Consider the following 20,234-nt stretch of genomic DNA (forward strand, 5'->3'; position numbering starts at 1 on the left):
GCTAACATATCTAAACGGTGGGACCAGGCAACGTTCAGGAATTCCATGTCTGTAAAGAAAACTGATTCAAGAAAACCAGAGAACTGAAGAGAGGCAAGTTGAGAGGAAGGCCAAGAGAGTCCCCAGCGGTCTGTTCCTCAGTGCAGCAGAAAGCCTGTAACTCTTCACAGTGCCTACAAGTTGAAAAGGCCAACAGGGGCCTTAGCCAAGCTACGAAGAGGCTGTGTGGGCATCTGAGGCAGGTCTGCAGTTGAAATCTGGTCTGTAGAAAGCATTTGGCTTGAAGGGTTTGAGAGTCACTATTTAATCCAGTTTAAGTTACAAAAAGGAGGCGTGTGCACGCTACAAAATAATCTTGATATGGGAACATTAACCAGTTACAGTTTCCATTCTGTGCAGGAAACCTGCTCCAGCATGGCTGTTTACTGCCAACAGGAAAAGACAGAGATCTCTTGCACACCCGGCATGGTCGGATTCCAGGATTCCTTGCTAGGTGCCAGGATGCCCCGGGGAGTGGAGTTAAGATGCGGCCACCAGTTCTGGCTTTGGTTTGACTCTGACTGGTGATATTTCTGTGAAGAAAAGGAAAAAGATACATCAAGCGGGAGGAGTTAACTCTTTATAATGGGGTCAGAACTAACCAAATTCAGACCAAAGGTTTAAGGATTGCACCCAGCTCTCCAGGTCACAGGCAACTTTGCTACCTGCTCCTACATGCGTCCTGGCCAAGCAGACGCCTGTTGGTTGGTCCCCATTCTGAGAAAAGATTGATTTTCCTTTTGAAATGTTCTGGAGTGACTGTGTGGTTGTGACAAAGCAGGAAAATGTTCCTGGTGCTGCCTTCATACAGTTCAATGCCCTTACCTACTGGGGACAGTAACAAATGAGGTAACACTCGAAGAAAGCACCACCAACAGAAGTTCTCAAATCTCACTGAAGAAACCAAGTCTGGGCAGAAGAGCATCAGGGCTTTACTCTCCAGCTGACAAGCAATACTCTCCATAAGGAGAGAGACACGGTAGATCCGTATGGTGATGTTCACAGCCAGCAACAGGCCATACTGCAACTCTCACTAGTATTCTTGTGAATAGAGAGGCAGTGGCAAGAGATTCTGCAGCAGGCAAAAGAGGATAAAACTACTGCAGGAGAAAGATGTATGTTTAAAGCCTATTCTTCTTCCTTACTCCAAAACAACCGCAAGTTCCATTTCATTTGGGGAAATCTCCCCATCATGAAAATGCTGGCACCTGTAGGTGACCATCCAAGCTTCCAAGGAAAAATGGAGGAGTCAGACTGAAAGCTCTAAAGGCTTCACAGCACGCAGTGCTGTAGCAAGTAAAAGGAAGCTTTTGTTGACTCCGTTGTTAAGAAGCTCAGCCATTTGTATGACTAGTCAGCTGCTGAGTGGGTGCCAAAGGGGTGCCTCTTTCTGCTAAACTTAAGTGCTATCAACATAAATATTTTTAAGGGCACAACATTCTAGGCCTACTTCCTACAGACGAACTTACTAAAAATGTCAGAAGCCAGAGCAAGACCCTGTAATCTAATACTTATAGCTGAAATCCTGTGCCCAGGATTTCCAAGTGTACTTTCTACCCTCCTATCCCCATTTTCTATGCCTCCTCGCTCCGCTACCCACCCCCTTTTACATGCCAGAGTTTGCTTTTAAAATGAAACAGCTATTGCATGACTAAGAGTACAATCCAATGGAGATTCGAATAAATTTCCAAACACAAAGGATTACCGGTCTCCCACACATGGCAAAAGAAACACAGAGGTGACCTTTACCTTCGCACTCCTCCCACCCTGCATCTTAGCGAAATGGCTCATTTCAGCCATCTAGCTGCAGCGCTCCAGAAGGGGAGGGAAGCAGGCTGCAGCAAAACCAGGATAACTCGTATGTCAGGGGATCCAGTTTTCCTGCATTCCCTCGAAATTCCCTCTTTATTGCTTCATTCCTGTGACTTTGGGGAAACAGTCCATATGATTCTTTCCATGCCAGCTACCAGGAAGTGAGGGGAATCTGAGTGCAGATCCCCAGCTCCAAGACTGGAACCTTTCCCCAGCCATGGAGCCAAGAATATGATGCATCCTCTGACCCCTTAGATGCCGTCTAGGAACTAGAGAATCCCTCTGTAAGAGGGATATTAGAAGTCGATTGAGTTTTTGGTGGAACGATTTGTTTAACACTGTATTTGGGACCCTCATGTCAATGGAGAATTTGGTGGAGAGAGGTTATCTGAGCACTGTAAAAAGATACCCAATGGCTGTTCATAATGTCCTGTGCTTTGCTTAAAATATTAGATGCAAATGAGTGAATAAATGAAAATTAACCATGTATTAAAGTTACCCCATTCCAGTAAGATTTAGAGCAATGGCTGAGAGATATGGAAGTGGATAGTTCAATCTCACCTCTACTGCAAACTCACTTGGTGGACTCTCAACCCCAGTGCTTCCCAACTGCAAGTAGGGGCTAATACTGACCTACCACATCAGGTTATTGCAAGGGAGGGCTACAACCAGATAATAAGGATGATGGGGGTGGGGCTTTAAATGTTCTAAAGCACTGTATAAATGCCAAGCACATTAGATTATTAACAAGGCTGCATCACAAGACACACAGTAAACTTTTGGAGTGACTGTTAAACATTCTCAGAGATGCTCAAAATGTGTTGTGTAGACTTGCCACTTGGACAGAAACAACCAACCTGCCATGTGACATATTTCAAACAAACTTAAGTAAGAACTTCCTACATCCATCCCATATACAATGGAAATATTGAGGGGAAGGGAAAGAAACAGATAAGCTACCTGGAATCTTTTCTGGGAGGGGCTCTGAGGGAACCTCTGGAAGGTCTATCTGTTCCTGAAAAAAGAGAAAGCACAACATAAAGCAAATATGCTGTTGATGACGAACAACTTTACACTAGGATTTTCAAATGCACAGGAAAGAGCAGAATCACTGCTCTCTCTCCCCAGCACTTCAAAGCTGAGATGCCTCTGAGCTATAGATCCTCGCTTCAAGGGTGGCAACAAGACATTTGCAGCACTGGCTTCCTTGGTTTGCTACTCTGACTAATCATGTGGGCAGTGCAGCAGTGAAAGCCCACAGGCACTCCCCTGTGTGGGTCCGGCCGGCCGAGTGTCATGGAGTCATCTAGTTCACAGCAGGCAACTTTTGACTCTTCCGATGTTTTAGTCTACAAACACCATCAGGCCTATTTCCTATGCTGGCTAGAACTGATGGGAGTTGTAAACCAAAGCATCTGGAAGACCACAAGTTACCCAACATTGGTCTAGTTAATATCTACAAACTCTTAATGATCATCAACAGATATGTGGTGACATCTGACAGCAGAGATAAACCATTTCACAGAATCATAGAATAGTAGAGCGGGAAGGGGCCAGGGAGCCCATCGAGTTCAAACCCCTGCTGTAGCAGGTCACCAGCTGACACCATCCTACTCAGATGACTGTCTATTTCTGGCTGCCCTTGTCAGCCAAGGCAAGCACTACAGTTGCCAAGGGCTTTTGCCTCTCTTTATCCATGACTTGGTCCTGGACTTGTGCATGAGGTCAGGGACAAGCCACGAAGTGCTCCCTAATTCTAAACCAGAGGTGGATATGGGAAAAACAGGGAATTGTTTAAGTGTTGGGCTGCTGAGGTTTATGTCATGCTGGGTTTTTCTACCTTGTATTTTCTTCATGTTTGACAGCTGAGATTCTACCCCACCGCTGTCTTTTTTATATGCACACATCAGGATGTGTCTGACTGCTTTCAGGTTTCAAAAACAAATGCAGACACCTATAATTAGAACCTCTTTGGAATATGCTAACCGTACAGAATAGAAAATCCCCCCAATGGATGCAAAATTCCCACTTCAAAATGAAGCTTAAGAACCAATTACTAAGGACACTAATTAACACTTACATGAGTGATGGCCTCTAATTCAGCTAAGATGGCATCTTCATCCTCTACAGTAAAGCTGCCAGCCAGCATCTCATCGATTTGCTGCAAGAAAAAGGGGCAGATGGGTCAGTGGCTGCCAGAACTGTATCAAAATCCTCAAGAATTCAGCTTCCTTCTTCATTCTACAACAGTCTCATGATTTAGTTATTCATTCGTGTTTTTCATTTCTATACTGCCTTATAATTGAAGCTCTCTGGGCACTTTATAACAATAATTAAAAAGCCCAATTGTAAGTTCTTTTCAAAATACAAACATTGTAAAATGATTTAAAAAGCAACTAAAACAACATATAACAAAAACACTTAGGATGGGTAATTGCTTCAAGAATAACCATGTATATCTTTAAAAGCCTTGGCATAAAGGGCCATCTTAACCTGGCACCAAAAAACATGATGAGGATGCTGCTAGGTGGGCCCCGGGACATTCCATTTTTGGGTGGACACCTCAGAGAATCCCTCCTATTGCTGCCCTTTGAGCCGCCAAGTCTTTCTTGGAATCGGCTCTTGGAGGACAGCCCCAGTTGTTGAATTTAGTTTCTGGGTAGATTTTATCGCTGGGAGAAGTGTTCCATCAGGTATTGCGGCTGTGTAAGGCTTTACAAGTTCAAAATGGGACCTTGAATTGGGCTTGGAAGCACACAGGCAGCCAATGCAACTGGGCTAGAACTGGTCTTATATGTTCAGACCTGCAAGTCCCAGTTATTAATTTGGCTGCCCCATCTTGTACCAGCTGCAGGTTCTGAACAGTTTTCAAGTACAGACCCATGTAGAGTATACTGCAGTAATCTAATGTAGAGACTACCAGAGCACACATTGCTGAAACTAGTCTATCCTGTTCAGACAGGGTCATAGCTGGGCCACCAGTCAAAGCTGGTAGAAGGTACTCCATTCCACGAATGCCACCTGAGCTTCAGATGGTTCCACAAGCTATGAACCTGCTGCTTCAAAAGAAGTGCAACCCCATCCAGAACAGGTTCAACATCCTTTATCTGGTCAGAGGAACTGCCAGCTAACAGCAACTCAGTCTTTTCAATGTTAGCCCTCATCCAGTGCATTGGTGCAGCCAGGCATTAGTGAAGCACATCCATAGCTTTGCCTGGTGGAGATGAAAAGGAAAAATAGAGCTGTCTGTCACTGGTGTACCAATGGCAATGCACTCCAATTCCAGATGAACAGACTCAGTGGTTTCGTGCAGATGTTGAAAACGATAGGGAACAGAACAAATGAAAATCGCCATGCAGGAGAATCCTTGCGGTTGAGCAATATTCCCCAAGCCCCACCTTCTGGAAACGGCCCTGCAAGTAGAAGCAGAACCATGGCAACACAGAGCATCCCAACTCAGAGAGCTGCCCCAGAAGGACACCATGGATGACTGGCCACCACCTGCTCAAGAACCTTACCAGGAAAGGAACATTTGCTACTGGCCTAACATTATTAAGGTCTTGGGGCAAGGGTGGATTTCTTCAGGAGTGTTCTCACCACCACCTCTTTTAGGCAGCATAGGACCACTCCCTTTTGCAAGGAAGCATTAATCACCTCTTTGGCCCAGGCAGGTGTTCTCTCCCTCGTTGACTTTTATAAGTGAGGAGGGAGAAGAAACCAGCATATAGGTGGTTGCACAATTCTGCCCAAGCACCTTCTCAATATCCCCAAGCTGTACTAACAGACGCTTATCCAAACCTGTGCCAGCCTGTGCCCTGGGTACCTCACTTGATTCAACTGCTGTAACTCTGAAATCTAAGCCCCAGCTGGAAGTGCCCTGCAAATATATTACTGCAGACCTCAGATGGGTCTAAGATGTTTTTATGCCCCGCATGGAATAGGCCCTAGATAACCTAAAAAGCTTTCTTGGGCAGCAGATTAAAGAGTGGAGGCTGCGAGATTCTTCCTTGCCTCCCTCACTGCCTCTAAATATGCCTGATTATAGGCACACACTAGAGTTCAACTGCACCCAATAGAATATTACTTCCACCTATACTCAAGCCATCTCCATCCCTATTCAATCCAGGGTGTACCACCGAATAGTGTGAGATCTACAACAGAGAGGGCACTCAGGGGCAATCGTGTCACCTTCTAGGGTCTTCTCTGTGATGAGGACTTCAACCAGAACTATGACTGGTGCACCATTTGTACCAACCAGAAATGCCCCCGGAACCCCCTGGAAACCCTCTGGATCCATTAGCTTCCAGGCATGGGCCATCTGAATAAGGGTGGGCCCCACAGAGGAGGAAAGCTGTTGTCAGCCTGAATCTCAACAGGCAGTGATCTGGCCATGACAAGGAGGCGAAATCAAAATCTTCACACTCAGAGCACCATCCTCATGTCCAGCCAAAAGAAGCCAAGTCTAGTGCGTGGCCATTATATGTGTCAGGCTGAGATCATGTTGGGACAGTCCGATGGTGGTCACGGAGGCCATGAAATCCTGAGCTGCCTCAGACAAGATGCCCTTGACATGATTCAGGCCAGGATAAGTTCAGGCCTGTTTTAGGTGCATGGTTCTCTAGTTTAATCTCAGCTTCAGTACTGAGAAATGATCTATTATAAATTTGCATGCTACATGTGAAAGCAAAATGGGTCCCTAGACCTCATTATTAAGTTAAATTAAGTGGCACCTCAGAAACACCTTAACCATCTGCCTAGGCGGAAGAGTGGGACACACATTAAGAAAAGAAATATGTATTGGTTAGGGGACTTTCAGGATAACATGTCAGGGCAATACATACCCTCTGGTACTCAACAGCTTCTTGGGTTTCATCCATGATTCTCTCCACTTCTTCTATTGACATAACCTACAGAAAGAAAAGCCCATGATTCATAGCCTGGTCAGAATAGATGCAGGAACCCCAATGTCCAGTCTAAAATAGTCCAAGCACCTTGCTCATACTCACCTGGTGCATCTTATTTAAACACTCATTGCCGATTTTGAGTCCCTCAATCACTTTCATCTCAATCTGTGCAAATTCAATGTCCTGGACCTTAGGGAAAAGAATTCAGAAGAGGGGTGATGGCATGTTGTACTCCAACAGTAGGGATTAAGACAGGCAGCTGGCTGCTGCCAGTGCAGGGTGTGTATCTCATTTCTTACCCGCCACCTTAGTAACAACTGAGGAAAGTGCTGAAAAACAGGTCTGCCCAAGGCGGAGTGTGCATCTATGCAGCTAACGTGGAAACAGTGGCACACTACTGTCTTCTGCACAACACTGCAGTGGCTGTACTGCCTGAGCCAGATCATTCTCCCTTGACTACCACCCGGCAGAAATAGCCATTAGTGGCAACAGCCAGTGCAAGGGGATTCTGGCTGTCTGAATCCTTAGATATATGCCTCTTTTTATTATGAAGATCCTCTATGCACTGCATACAGTGTGTATACCACCTGCGTAAATAACACCATAGGTGTCTTATCTTATTTCAGTAGCTCTGCTTCCCCTGCCCCAACAGACAAATGTTATCACATGCATGTACCTATTACCCTCTCCTCTAATGCCAGATAGTTGAGTTGAAGGTGGCTGGAACAGGTGTCAGTCCAAAGAGCATCGAATGGACACAAAACAAAATGTTTTAATAAATAAATAAAACTAGAGTTTCAAAGGAGATTACAAAAACTCAACCCCATCCCATGATGGGTGTGCAAAAATGGGAAGACTCAGTTTCTGACATTTGTGCTACATTTGGCCAATAGCCAGCTTACTCATAAGGAAAACTGAAGACATTACATAGACCCAGGAGCTAAGCAAAAATACCCCCACCCCCCCATCCATGGTGTACCCTGAATTGCATCAGAAGTTAAAGGAAGTTAAACAAAATCTAGTAGGATACAGAAATTTAGAAGGTCTGCAAACAACAAGGCCAGTCACAAATTCTAGATGTCACCAGTTTCCACATACCATGCGTTCCAAGTTGCTAATTTGGTTTTCTGTTTTGTCCAACAGTTGTTCTTGGTAACGCTTTTTCTTCAGCAGAAACTTTGCCTTCCTAGGAAAGAAAGGCATGGGCTGCAGCAAACCAGTCTTTAAAAGCTTTAAACCAAAGTTATTTCTGTCCTGTCTTGTTGGTCTTAACCAACAATCCATCTAGTCTAGTCTAGCATTCTCCAGCAGCAGCCAAAAAGCTGGCCCTGGAAAGAACATAGCAAGGCATGATGGAGAGAGCCAGACAGAATTCTCTATGCATTTGTCTGATCTTTTAAAGAAACCGTGAAAGTCCATGGGCACTGCAGCATCACACAGCAATGACTAATCTTGCAACACATGAAGAACTTCTTTTGTTTGATTGAAAGTTCAGGATAATCAATTTCAGCAACCAGTTCTTGGTATTTTGAATAAGAGCGTTTTGTCTGCTGGGTATGTTATATGCTTCTGCTTATTATGTGAATCATCAATGAGAAGAGGATCACAGCTCTTCTATTGAAATTGTTGTTGTAATTGTCTTTTTAAATACTGTAAGCCATCCTGAGATCTTGTATAATAGGATGGCAAACAAAAGCTTTTAATAAATAAATAAATAACAGGATGCCATAAAGGAATTTGTCCTTGATAGCTAGCTTTTTATAAAGCACATCACTAGCATTAATGTTGTTCCCAACTTGAAATTTCAACTAGGTTCTGAACTTGCTTATACTAAGGGAGCTTTGCATAAGGCTTCTCAGAGAGTTTGGGAACACAGGTGGTCAGAACACTGACCTACCCATCTCACTATTGTCTACGCTGCAGCTCAGCAATGCGGCAGTTGTGGGTTTACCAGCATGACAGTATCCCAACAAGGCCACTTCTCCCTGCCTCTGTTAATGTCAGTGGAGTGATATTGCTCCTTAACTTTAACAGAGCTGGGGGAAGGGGCACCCTGTTGATAAATAGGTTGGGAGGGGGCAAAGCCCATCCCTCACCAAAGACCCATGGGGCTGTAGAGACCTTGGTGGCAGATGGACTTCCTCCTCCTTTCAGGCATTTTTTGACTTTAACAGAGGTGAGAACAAAAGTCCACAATCAAAAATGATTAAGGCAAACAAGAAACATGAAACTCCAGAGAAAAGGGGTGCCCCTAAGAGTTTACACTCACAGCAAGTTGTGTTGGTGCCTGGAAAAGTTTTCTAAAATGTCAAATGTGTCCATGAGTGCCAAGAGACTGGCCAGCCCTAGTTTAAAAGTACTAGCAGAAGTTACGAAAGGTTTCGGACAGGAACTTTTCCTGTCTCGACTTGGAGATGGTAGGGATTGAATCCAGATTTAGCAGGAAAAGTACTGTGCACTGACCATTCAGTTACAGACTGCATATGTGTATCTGGTGTATTTGTGGTTTAAAAATGACTAATTGTACTGTTAGATACATTTCTAGCCATGCCACATTTAACTGAAAATGCCAAGGCCTGGACAAATACGAAAAAATTTGCTTCAGCAAATGGCACAGCAGCCAGAATGCATCATCAGCAACAAAGCATCAGCCAAAACAGAACTGGTTCAGACATTAGTATGTGAGCCTATTGGGATGCTCTAAGCTCCCAAGCACAGAGGCTTTATGGGTATCCAGGGGCAGGATACTCAGGAGAAGTGGCAAGGATGGTCATCACCTTCTTGCTTCTCCTGATCTGCATTTTTCCTAGGAAGCCATTTTCAGCTGTCTAGTGTAGGCACTTCAGGGGGAAGGGAAGCAGAGTGGGGCAACTTTGCAATACCTTGTATTCTTGCTGCCCCTGTCTGCCCCACCCACCAAACTACTCCCTTTGATCCCTCTCCAAGCTTTCCACACTGGCTGTGAGGGGACAGGTGAGCGAAGGTGGAATATCAATTCCAGGCAAATGTGCAGGGGTCATAGGATTGTTCCCTTAAAATAGTTACTAATGATATGCCCCACCTATGCCTGAGTACTTATTTATGGGGAGGAAACATGTGACCCAGTTTGACCATGGATTTCAACTGGCAGTTTCTGTGTGCATGTTTTTCAGTTGCAACAATCACTGGCATCACTTAACTGTGGCTGTACCAGCAGGCTGCAATGTATCACCTAGGCTTTCTCCACCCAAATGTGTCCTGGCACAGTTAGGGTGTAGTACACTGAGAATCTATTAAGCATCTGAATCAGGCATAAATAAAGAGCACCACAGAAAACATGCAAACTCCATTGCCTGGAAATGACTTACTCTTTCTTGCCATCTTTTAGCAATTGCCGAGCAAAAGCCCTCTCCCGCTCCAGCTGTAGTGATATCTTTTTCTGATATTGCTTTAATTTGTCCCGCTGCTGTTTCAGTTGCTAGAGGGGAAAAGAAACAAGCCATCAGAAGGTACTTTACCAAGTTGTATGACTATGACCACAGGAAAATCGCAGCAACTTCTCCCCCTTAGGCAGACCAATCCAAAAGTCCTGAACCTCTTGTCTACTATGTTGCAAGAGCAACGGATGAAGTCGAAAGTTACACTGTGCCAAGGAAAACAGGAACTCCATGCTACTGGCTATCTGCTATACTACATCCTATGTTAAATACGCAAACTGATTTTTGTATGTATTTGGCAATATCTTAATAAAGTGTTCTCAATCGAAACCTGCAGTAACAGTGGTTTCAATAATGATTGTTTAAATAGCAACGTTGTGCTCTGTAGCAGGAATGTGTTTCCAGCTTTGAATGGTATTTCTGTTTTGAGAGTCAATATTAATAGCACAGTTTCTATTAAAGCTTTCAAATACAAGCCAAAAGGAAAATAAATCATTTAAAATAATTGACAAGGGCAACCAGGGTCATCACATAGGCACAAAAAGGCTTGAGTACAGAAATACTATGAAAGAATTGCATTGAGAACAATCCATGAATGTATATAATAGAGAAGGGTCATTATGGATACCCAACATATGATAATATGTATCTTGGAGTTTATATTACTATTTCTATTAACTAATAATCATCTTATGATTCTCCACATATTGGATGCCAGTTTCTATCATCTACGACCACTAGCTATGCTGGCTAAGGCTGATGGAAGCTGGAGTCCAACATTTTTAGTTTAAAGAAACAAAACAAGTCAGCTGTACTGTTAGGCATTTCTGTGTCTAGCAGGAAAGAGTTCAGTGGGACAGCCACACACCGTGTTCATGCACACACTTAATCCTGTTCTCATGTCCTTCCCATCTTCAGGATGAGACATCAGTGCCAAGAGAAGTGTGATGCTTTGCTGAATAATATAGAGTTCTTAAAAATTCAGTTGAGCTATACCTCACAATGGGAAGATTTCAAGAATGTATGAGTATCAGTAATTCTAAGCTAAGTATACAGAACAAGCAGAAGAACTGAAAGTGAAAGTAATAGCACACAATTCCTAGGCCACAATCTTCAAGACAGTAAACAAGTCAACTCATAGGGGCCACTGACATGAATGAACATGCTTTTAATATAATGCAAATAATATTACGTTATTATCATTCTGATATGTCCTAGAAAAAAGTCCAACGCAAAAGACAAACTTTGCACTGACAAGTCTCTTTGCACTCCTTTTAATACAACGTTCGGAAACCAAGTGCCTCATATCCTGTATTTATTTTGCATTCTACTTAAAATACTTCAGTGACTCTTAGGATTCCTTTTTCCTGCCTTTTTTACTCTCATCAGAATACATTCCTCAATTTCCAGTGTTCCTGCCAACACTCCAGCACTATCCTGTCAGCTCAATCCTGAATGTGCAACTCATCCCAAGATCAACAGAACTTACTCTGTTTAGAATGCAAACCAAGAAAAGATTTTCATTTTACAAATTCTGAAAAAGGTCAGACAGCCTGCTTGTGAATAAGTTAAAATTTCAGACCAGGCTTTCAAACACCCACATGATCTAGGGATCCTCCAGTGATCTAGGAATTCACCAGGCAAGACTCCTAGAGCTTCCAAAGCTTTATATTCTCATCCCCCTAGATTCACCATGTTCCTCCCAGCTTGCCATTCAATGTAGTATATGTTATGTTACTGCTTTAAGTACTGTTGGACAAGGACTCAGCAAACTGAAGTTCTAATCCCCACTAGACCATCAAGCTCATTGGGTAAGTGACTTTGAAGAGTTAATGATACTCAACCTAACCTACCTTACAGAGTTATTGTGCAGATAAAATGGAGGAGGATTAGGTATACCACCTTGGATTCCTTGGAGGAACTGCAGAATGTAAACGTAATTAGTAAGTGAATGCTGTCTTGCCCTAGCAACAGCACTACTTATTTCCTGTTCGCATGGGGAACTTTTTAGAGAGAAAGAAAGAAGTGTAGAGGGACCGAGAGGTAAACAAACCAAGGAGTTCCTTTAGAGTAGCGCAAAAAGATACTTGCTGACAGGTGCAGCTTTTCACCCCACCCTGGTACGAGGAATTGCCTGCAGTTAGTAGACTCCCCCCTTTCCTCATACACGAAAAATAGGAGAATCCCGCCGTGCTTTGCATCTGCTCACCCTAAAGGAAGCAGAAGAGTATAAGAGTGTGTGTGCGTGTATAAAACATTAAGAGGCAGGTTAGATAGCGGAGCGTGAGATGGGATGCGGCTCCCAGGTGTGACAGGACGGAAGGCTCCCGTGCTCCATCTGGCCACCAGGAGCCTTTAGCACAGCCTGCTGCTTCTGCAGTCACCGTCCCTGGTTCCCAGCCCCTCTTTGCTCTCACCAGCACGGCCTTATCTTGCTCGGTGACCCGACTCCGCCGCTTGCGCCCGAACAGATTCCCCATCGCCCCGGCCCCGCCCGCGCGGCCCTGGCCTACATTGGCCCCACCCAGGCTTTCCTTCAGTACGGCGGCTACCAAGGCTCTAACCTAGCTAAAAAGCGAACGCGGAAACACGAAGACAAAAGAAGCATGCTTCACAGGGAGCAAAGGCGACAGTCCGCTGGCTACAGAGATAAGAAAAAGAAGAACAATCCGACCTGCTTTGGAAAGAAAGCTTCCGGGTTAGCATACATGCAGGGCGCACTCCTATGCAACTTAGGACGGGAAAAAACGTCCTACAGCAAACACCCTTCAGTCAGTCAGTCAGTCAGTCGGCTGGGGCATGCTGGGAGTTGTAGGACGCTTTTTCCTAACCTAAGTTGCATAGGAGTGTGGTCTTAATGGTTAGAGGAGTAGGTTTACAAAACTCAGCCTTCGGTTTGCTTAAACTTTCTTTCCCTCCTACTTCAGGTGCGGGATAATCAAAGGACATCATTTTAGCGTAGCTGTGGTGACTCAGAAACAAACACTGGCAGCGGAGAAAGAGTTCATATGCCTTTTATTTAACGTGGAAAAAAAAAATTAGTGGCCTCTTGATTAGTTGGAGCTGGGGGGATATTTGGCTGGAAATCCAAACTAGCCTCTGACCCATCTCTAACCTTTAAGACACCCAGACTCTTTTACTTGTAAGCCCCTCACTATTACTTTTCCTTGAATGGCTTAAATTTTACTTGAAAACCTGAAGGCAAAGGGTTTGTCGATCTACTCATCTTGGTAAGCTGCTCTGACAGAGCTGCAAAATGTTAACGTGCAATGCAATACATGTTTAGACAGAAAAAGGCGTATGATGCACGAGCCAGAACAGACCAGGCCAGAATGGCTACTTCATTTTTTTAAAAAAATGTCAGAAACAATGGCATGTTTGACATGAGAAACTGAGGACTCAGTCTCTTGCAATGTTATGTCTGTATTAGCCTCATAATGCTCAGAACACAAAAGAGAACTGAAATAGCTTCACCCTTCTGAGACGCTGCATTCCAGGCTAACTTAATTCACCAGTCACTGGTGTCTAGATGTCAGTAGACTTTCCACATTCCAATATTCAGCAATGTTGGGAGTTGCCGGACATCTCCCCCACCCGTGTCCAAACATACACAGTATTGTACGCTGAGTCTGCAGTCTTCTGGCAAGCTTGAGTGAGACAGTCTCCTCAATGAACTCAACAGTGCTTTCTTGTTCTGAGCCAAGGGGTATAAGGAACAACTTGCATGGCTAGACTGTCATAAGCTCTTCTTTCCCAGTTACAGCACTGGAGACAATGGACTGTATTTGCCGTACAGCTGACATTGGCAGGGGTATGCTTGAACTTTTTGTTTCTGTTTGTACACGCCGATCAAAGTGACACTACTGTCCTGAATTTCTATGGGCATTTCTCACATCTGCACTGGGGCAAGAAAGCGTAGTTTTCAGGGCGCAGTCCTGAATCCTAAGAACTTCATATTAGCTGGGCGTTGCACGCATTCTCTTCTTGTAAGCATGCCTAGGACACCGCCTTCCACAACGCAACTTGCTCTTCTTCTTATAAAACACGTGGGCCCGCCGAGCGGAGGGAGAGGAGGAGGCGTTCGCGGGAAGGAGGGAGGACTAGTCGCGAAACTGACAGAAAAAGCAACCAATAGGAAAGCGGCGAGTGTTGCTTCCAGGTTTGGGCGAGAACAGCTGGTGCTTCCCACGCCGCCTAGACGCTGTTCCCGGTTTGTCATCTGTCAGCTCTGCTTAATAGTGGCTTAAACGGCTTTTTTTTTTTAATGTCGCCCAGCGCTTCAAATCGTTTATTGTAAAATGCCTTCCGGGGTTGTTGTCGCCTTTACTCTTTCCTTCGTCCTGCCCGCGCTCCTCCTGTCCCTTATGATGAGTCGCTCCAGCCCGGGGAGCCTTGTGACCGATTGCAAGAGAAAACAGCAGCTTATTCGTAGTTAGTAGGAGAATATTTTGGTTTTGTAGTATAGTCCACTGCCGAGTGTTGGACTGGGGGCCTGGGAGATCTGGGTCCTACTCCCACTCAGTCATGACGCTCACAGGATGACTTCGGGTCAGGCACTTACTCTCGGCCCAGTCCACCTCCCAGGGTGGTTGCTGTGTGAAATTTGAACTAAGCAAGGAGATCTAAGCCTGTCTAGGCTTAAAATGCAAACGGAGCCAATCTGTCTTCATTGAGATCTTAAACTGCTTTGTGAGGTACAATGCCTTCATAAGGTGATGCACAGAAAATTCCAGAACGAAACATAATTATAGATAAAACATTTAAATTAAAACCCTCTATATATCCCTTTAAATCAATTAATCAAGAGCAGGTTGGAATAAAAATGTCTTAAAAGTGGTTGTAAAAATCAATCATTGGTGTGTTTTTAAATACACACCTGCCAATGACACTGGGGGGAGGTTTTACTTGCCAAAGGCCCCAGGCTCAGTCCCGGAACTCTGCAGTGAGGGCTGGAAAAGACCTGCCTGAGACTCTAAAAAGCTGAGACCAGTCAGTGCCTGGGTTGGTATGTGATGAAGAGTTCTATTAGTAAATTATGAATGAAGAGGAGCAGGAATGGCCTATTGGGAAGTGGCGGGGGGTGGGGGGCATTTGTTGAAGAATATGTTAGAATGGGAACCATAAAATGGAAGTGAATGGTGACAGTTTTTATTAGATGTATTGGAGAAGTTTTCTAGAAAGTGGGAAGATCGTCGTCTTATCAGATGCAAAGGAATGAGATATGACCTTTGTTATATACTCTGTGAACCTTTTTATGTTATTGCCAGCTTCCCTGCAGGCTTAATACATGATGTGTAATAACAGAGTATGCGTGCATTCACCTTCTCATCCCATAATGCCAAGAGCATAGAAGTTAAACACCTGAACTTGCATAAAAAGGTCATACTAGGGATGTGCACAGCAGGGTTATTTTCTTTTGAAATGGGATTCATCAATTTTAACCAATTTAAATGTGCTCAGCTTGAAGTGCCGATCCTGCCTAATCTTGGAAGCTAAGCAGGGTCAGGCCTGGTTAGAATCTGGATGGGTGACTTGACTGTACTATTCTATGATTATTGTGGTAGAGCACCAGGGGTAGCTATGGGTAGTATAGAAATATTGATGATGATGAGGTTCATGGATGATGTGGTTGTATCTTCCGCCACCAGGAGCAGTCTTCCCCGAGACAAGTGCCTTTGTAATCTGTAGAGTTTGAAGTCAGGGACCAAGGGACCAGGATATAGGCCAGTCCCTTCCCTCATGTAGGCTTCTCCTTCAGAGGACTGCCTGTAAGGGGGCACCATGGTAGGGCCATGGCTTCACTTAGATGGGACAGGCACAAATATATCCAGTTCTGACAGCTGAAATTCCAGGTTTTGCATATCAAACTAGTGGACTTTTCCACCCTTACTCTGAAGCTGGACCTGTTCTCTAGCTGTTTGTAAAGCAAGCAAGTGAGTGAGCGAGCAAGCAAGCATCATCCAACACTAGCTAAACTCAGACCTCATTTTATTAGATATGACTAAACCTGCAAGTATCACATTATTGATTTTAAACTATTCCCATAAATTCAAGGGAGGAGCAATGACCTCCAGCTGGAGATATTTTTTATGCCCAATCAATTTGCATATATTTAAATCACAGGATTTGCATATGAGTAAATGGTTCCATTCCCTACTTCCTTGATTCCAGAGTACAAGTCTGACAGCCGCTCAGGCTTAGGGTTAGTGTTTTGAGTCTTGCCTTTCTATTTTACCTATTCTGTTCCTGTTTTCCTATTGTGTTCAGGTTTTTTGGCTTTCAAAACAATTTTGCCATTTTGTATGTACTGATAGTGCAATACAGTTTAGACACCACTGGAAAATATTACCAGGTTCATAATATTTACATTTTAAAATATGCAAACATTCTGTAAAATGCTGTATAGACTTTAGGAAATTGGACTAGATTGGTCTCTCTCAAAAATGTTAGAAATGCCCAGTTTTTGTGCATTATAATAAAGTACATAGTCACTGTGCAGAAATCTTAAACTCACTCTTCCACTAGGTGGCAAAATTGACTCATTGTCTAGCCTTCATTACCTCATTTCAGAAAGCAAAGCTGGGGCAGTGCTATTCATGACCAAGGACAGATCTTTGGGTCAGGTAGACAAGAAGCAGCCAATCTGCCAACATCTAAACAAAACCAGTATAACTTTTCATAAAGGAATACAATGAAGTATGTCAAAAATATCCGCAAGATGGTGCATAGATCTGTAAATATTTATTATATTGGCTGGTCTGGAACAAAAATTCATTTATATTGATTTAAAGCTTTTCCCACTTGATATCCTGATGAAGTTAAGTCAATGATTGAGCTAAAGCAGTCAATGCTAGCTGCAGAAGCCATACCTGGGGTTCTGCATATCCTGCAGTTCTGTACAAACACAGAAAAAAAGATCCATATGGATTTTGGTACCAACATCTTCAGGGGGAAAAAAGGGAAAAAAGACAAGAAATCCAAGTTACTAGTGCTCATGAATAATGATAGGTGTGCATGTAAGTAGGCAATGGCTACTGGCAACTCCAAAGCCAAAGAAGACTGATTTTCAGCAGTCAGAAGGAAGCAGCTTCATGACATGCATAACTGTTGCCCCCCCCGCCCCGAAAAAAATTATGGAAAGTATATTGATATGCCTAACTTACATAGGCTGTACAAAATTTGCGTTACCCTGGTGCATAGCTTTGTCTTTTTCAGGAGATAAAAACCTAAAATGGCATGTGTGTGAAGGGAAAGTATTGTTTAATGCTACTAAGGTCCTGTAAGCTTGAACTATTGTGCTTTAAGAGAAACTTAAGAAGTTGTATGTCTCTTCTTAGTGTAGGGAAACTGAGGGTTCCAGGCATGTTTACATCTAATATAAAGTCTACTGATTATGTATGCTGACAAATGCAGGCGCTACAACTTTTGAGAGAGCCATGAGTGGTTTCTTTTGGGTGTATTTTTGTATTCGAACTAATTCCACTCATTCCTGTGTCCCTGGAAATAAGTGCTAATGCAGCCAATGTTCCTGCCCTTCACTGTGCTACAGTGTGGTCTGCCTCTCTTTGTTATGAAATAATGCTTGCAGAGCATCATGTACAATATAATCTAGAGCAAGAAGAGATGAAAGAGCTCATACATATAAACAACCAAGGCAGAGATTTCCAAGCTGCAAGACACGATTGCACAACTGGGAAATTAGCTTGAGATTGCAGCTGACACAGCTGTGTGGTTGTGACTGAACAAATCCTTTATGTCTCAAGTCACAGATCTCTGCTCAGGGCAAGCGTTTTGCTCCAAACATGAGAATGTGTGACTTTCACATGCATGCTTCTAGCACATGCTGTTCCAAGGCCTGCAGCCCAGTTCTGTTTCCAGCAATAGTGGCATTTTCCAGGATTAGGAAAGGGTTCAAGATGTAGGAAAATCTTCAATTTATCTTTGGCCTAACTCATAATATAAATGTAAAGTTTGGAAAGAATGATCCCAAGTGCTTTTAATTATAAATAATTTTAGCTTTTTTATTTTCTGTGTTTGAATGCTAATATAGTCATTCCATAGCATACAATTTGTATCCTATCTATAATATCATATGGTGTGCTTGAACGCTGCTTCTGTATGTGTGGGTGCATGTATGTGCACACAACTGAGGGAGAAAGGACACTGGAAGATGCCAGTTCAGTTGGTATTAAGACCTCAAGCCAGGCTCTAGAGACAATAACTTTGTGGATCTGGCTGAGGACTGAGAGAAGATTGGTGGGAGTAGGGAAGCCAAGATGCAGAGAGATGAGAAGCAAGATGGGTAGAGGAAAGATGCAAAGGACTGAGAAGAAGGAAGGGCAGGTGAAGGAGGGAGCTTGAGGAAAAGAGCAGCGGTGACCGTGTAATGGACTGTAAAATAACTAATGAGAAATAGGACTCTGATAGAATGTTACTACACTTGAGGGATAGAAATGCACTATGAAAAGATTGGGAGCTGGCAGACCAAGGAACACTGTGGTAAAGAAATTGGGACAAAGTGTTTTATTTTTTTAAAAAAGGTACAAGCTGCATCTTAGGGTAAGCGTACCACAGAACACAAAAAGTCAAAGAACAAAACTAACAGTGATAACAATAAAAATTCAAAACTGACCATTACACAATGGCTCCATCCAAGTCTGAATCTAATTATAGACTAAGGAAAACAGGCAAGTGTTTGCAGGCTTGCAGTGATTGGTAGTGGGCTGAAAAAAGCCTGGGATCTAAGGAAACAATTAGTTGTGGGAATAAGGAATTAAAGAAAGAAGGGGGTGCGGGGGCAAAACTTCACAGGATGGCAAAAAAGGGAGGCTCTGTGAACTGTTGCAGGAAGGAACTGACCGGGAAAGGGAGATTTGTAAGGAGGGCCAGCAGTCTAAGCGTGCACATGGATTTAAAGACCGTGGTCTCAGGCCCATGCTGTATATGGCAGGCTTCCCCATAGCTCAGATGTAATTTGGTGGAAGCCAAAAACACATTTTACAGCTGGATTAGACCTTGGGATCTTTCAGGCTTGGCAAACTCATCACAGTCTAGCACTGAGCATGGTGTTTGAGTGGATTAAATCTGCACAATGTTTCTTTAGTTATTATGTTTTAATATGGGTGGAGTGATGGAAGAGAACAAGCCAATTTTTGCCTCTTGCTTATACCAGACTGAAGTTGGAAATCTGATACTTCATCACGGTTACCCTACATGCTATTACCAAAGCTAATGAAAATTGTCATTACCTGTTGATTACTCCCTGCCTGCCTGCCAATACATATTTTGCATGTTAAAGGGATAATTGATACTGCAGATCATATGGATTGCCTGAGCAAATGAAAATTGAAATAACCTTCTATTAGCATCTGCAAGTTAGGCTGACAAGCTCAACAACTCCTATGTGTGTACAGGAATTACAATATGTGTGCATATTATTCATACATGTATTTTTGTGTGTATTTATGATTAAATATAGATCATGATTGAATTAACAATATTCATTGCCACCTGATTTTGCTACTACCAAATGTTTTTTGCCTTTGCTTCCAATGTTTCATGAGAATACTGTCACAAATCTATTTTTCAGTTCTTTCAAACTGTATCAGTACCATTACAGGAATTTCAGTTGTCAAAACCAATAAAGTATGGTGTGGCTGGGTAACATGTGGCCCTTCAGATTTTATTTTGGAATCCAACCCCCATCAGCCCCAGGCAGCATGGGCAGTGATCAAGGATAATAAGAGTGGTACTCTACCAACTTCTGAACAGCCACATTCCCCCAACCCCACGCCTTTATGGATGGAATCCAAAGATTCACAAATTGAGACAGAAAAGGTCATTTTCTTTTATAAGTAAAGGTCAAGTAGAAGAGAGTTAAGTGAAAATTTTCATTATGTTAGCCTACATGTATGCTTTCCCTGCTGGTATCCTTCCATTTATGGATACAATTCTTCCTTCTGCCCACATAGTCTGTTCATTCCTTTGGGCTACTCTCCTTTTCATCCCTCAATACCCTTGTTTGGTTTATTTACTTATATTTTTTTTCCACTTTTCAGACAAT

At 43.3% G+C, this 20,234-nt stretch overlaps 1 protein-coding gene across 1 annotated transcript; it reads right to left on the reverse strand.

The window, feature by feature from the left end:
* Window positions 1–288: 288 nt before the first annotated feature.
* Window positions 289–12,708, reverse strand: CHMP6 (charged multivesicular body protein 6). Its single transcript, XM_044456424.1, has 8 exons — window positions 12,589–12,708; window positions 10,103–10,212; window positions 7,854–7,941; window positions 6,858–6,944; window positions 6,693–6,758; window positions 3,932–4,012; window positions 2,812–2,866; window positions 289–572 (listed from the first exon to the last, which is right to left on the reverse strand). The coding sequence occupies exons 1-8, from the start codon at window positions 12,649–12,651 to the stop codon at window positions 520–522; spliced, it is 603 nt and encodes a 200-aa protein (XP_044312359.1). The 5' UTR covers window positions 12,652–12,708; the 3' UTR covers window positions 289–519.
* Between the last annotated feature and the right edge of the window lie 7,526 nt (window positions 12,709–20,234).

This window comes from Varanus komodoensis, unplaced genomic scaffold (assembly GCF_004798865.1).
Source record: "Varanus komodoensis strain SLA01 unplaced genomic scaffold, ASM479886v1 scaffold84, whole genome shotgun sequence".
Classification (NCBI taxonomy): domain Eukaryota; kingdom Metazoa; phylum Chordata; class Lepidosauria; order Squamata; family Varanidae; genus Varanus; species Varanus komodoensis.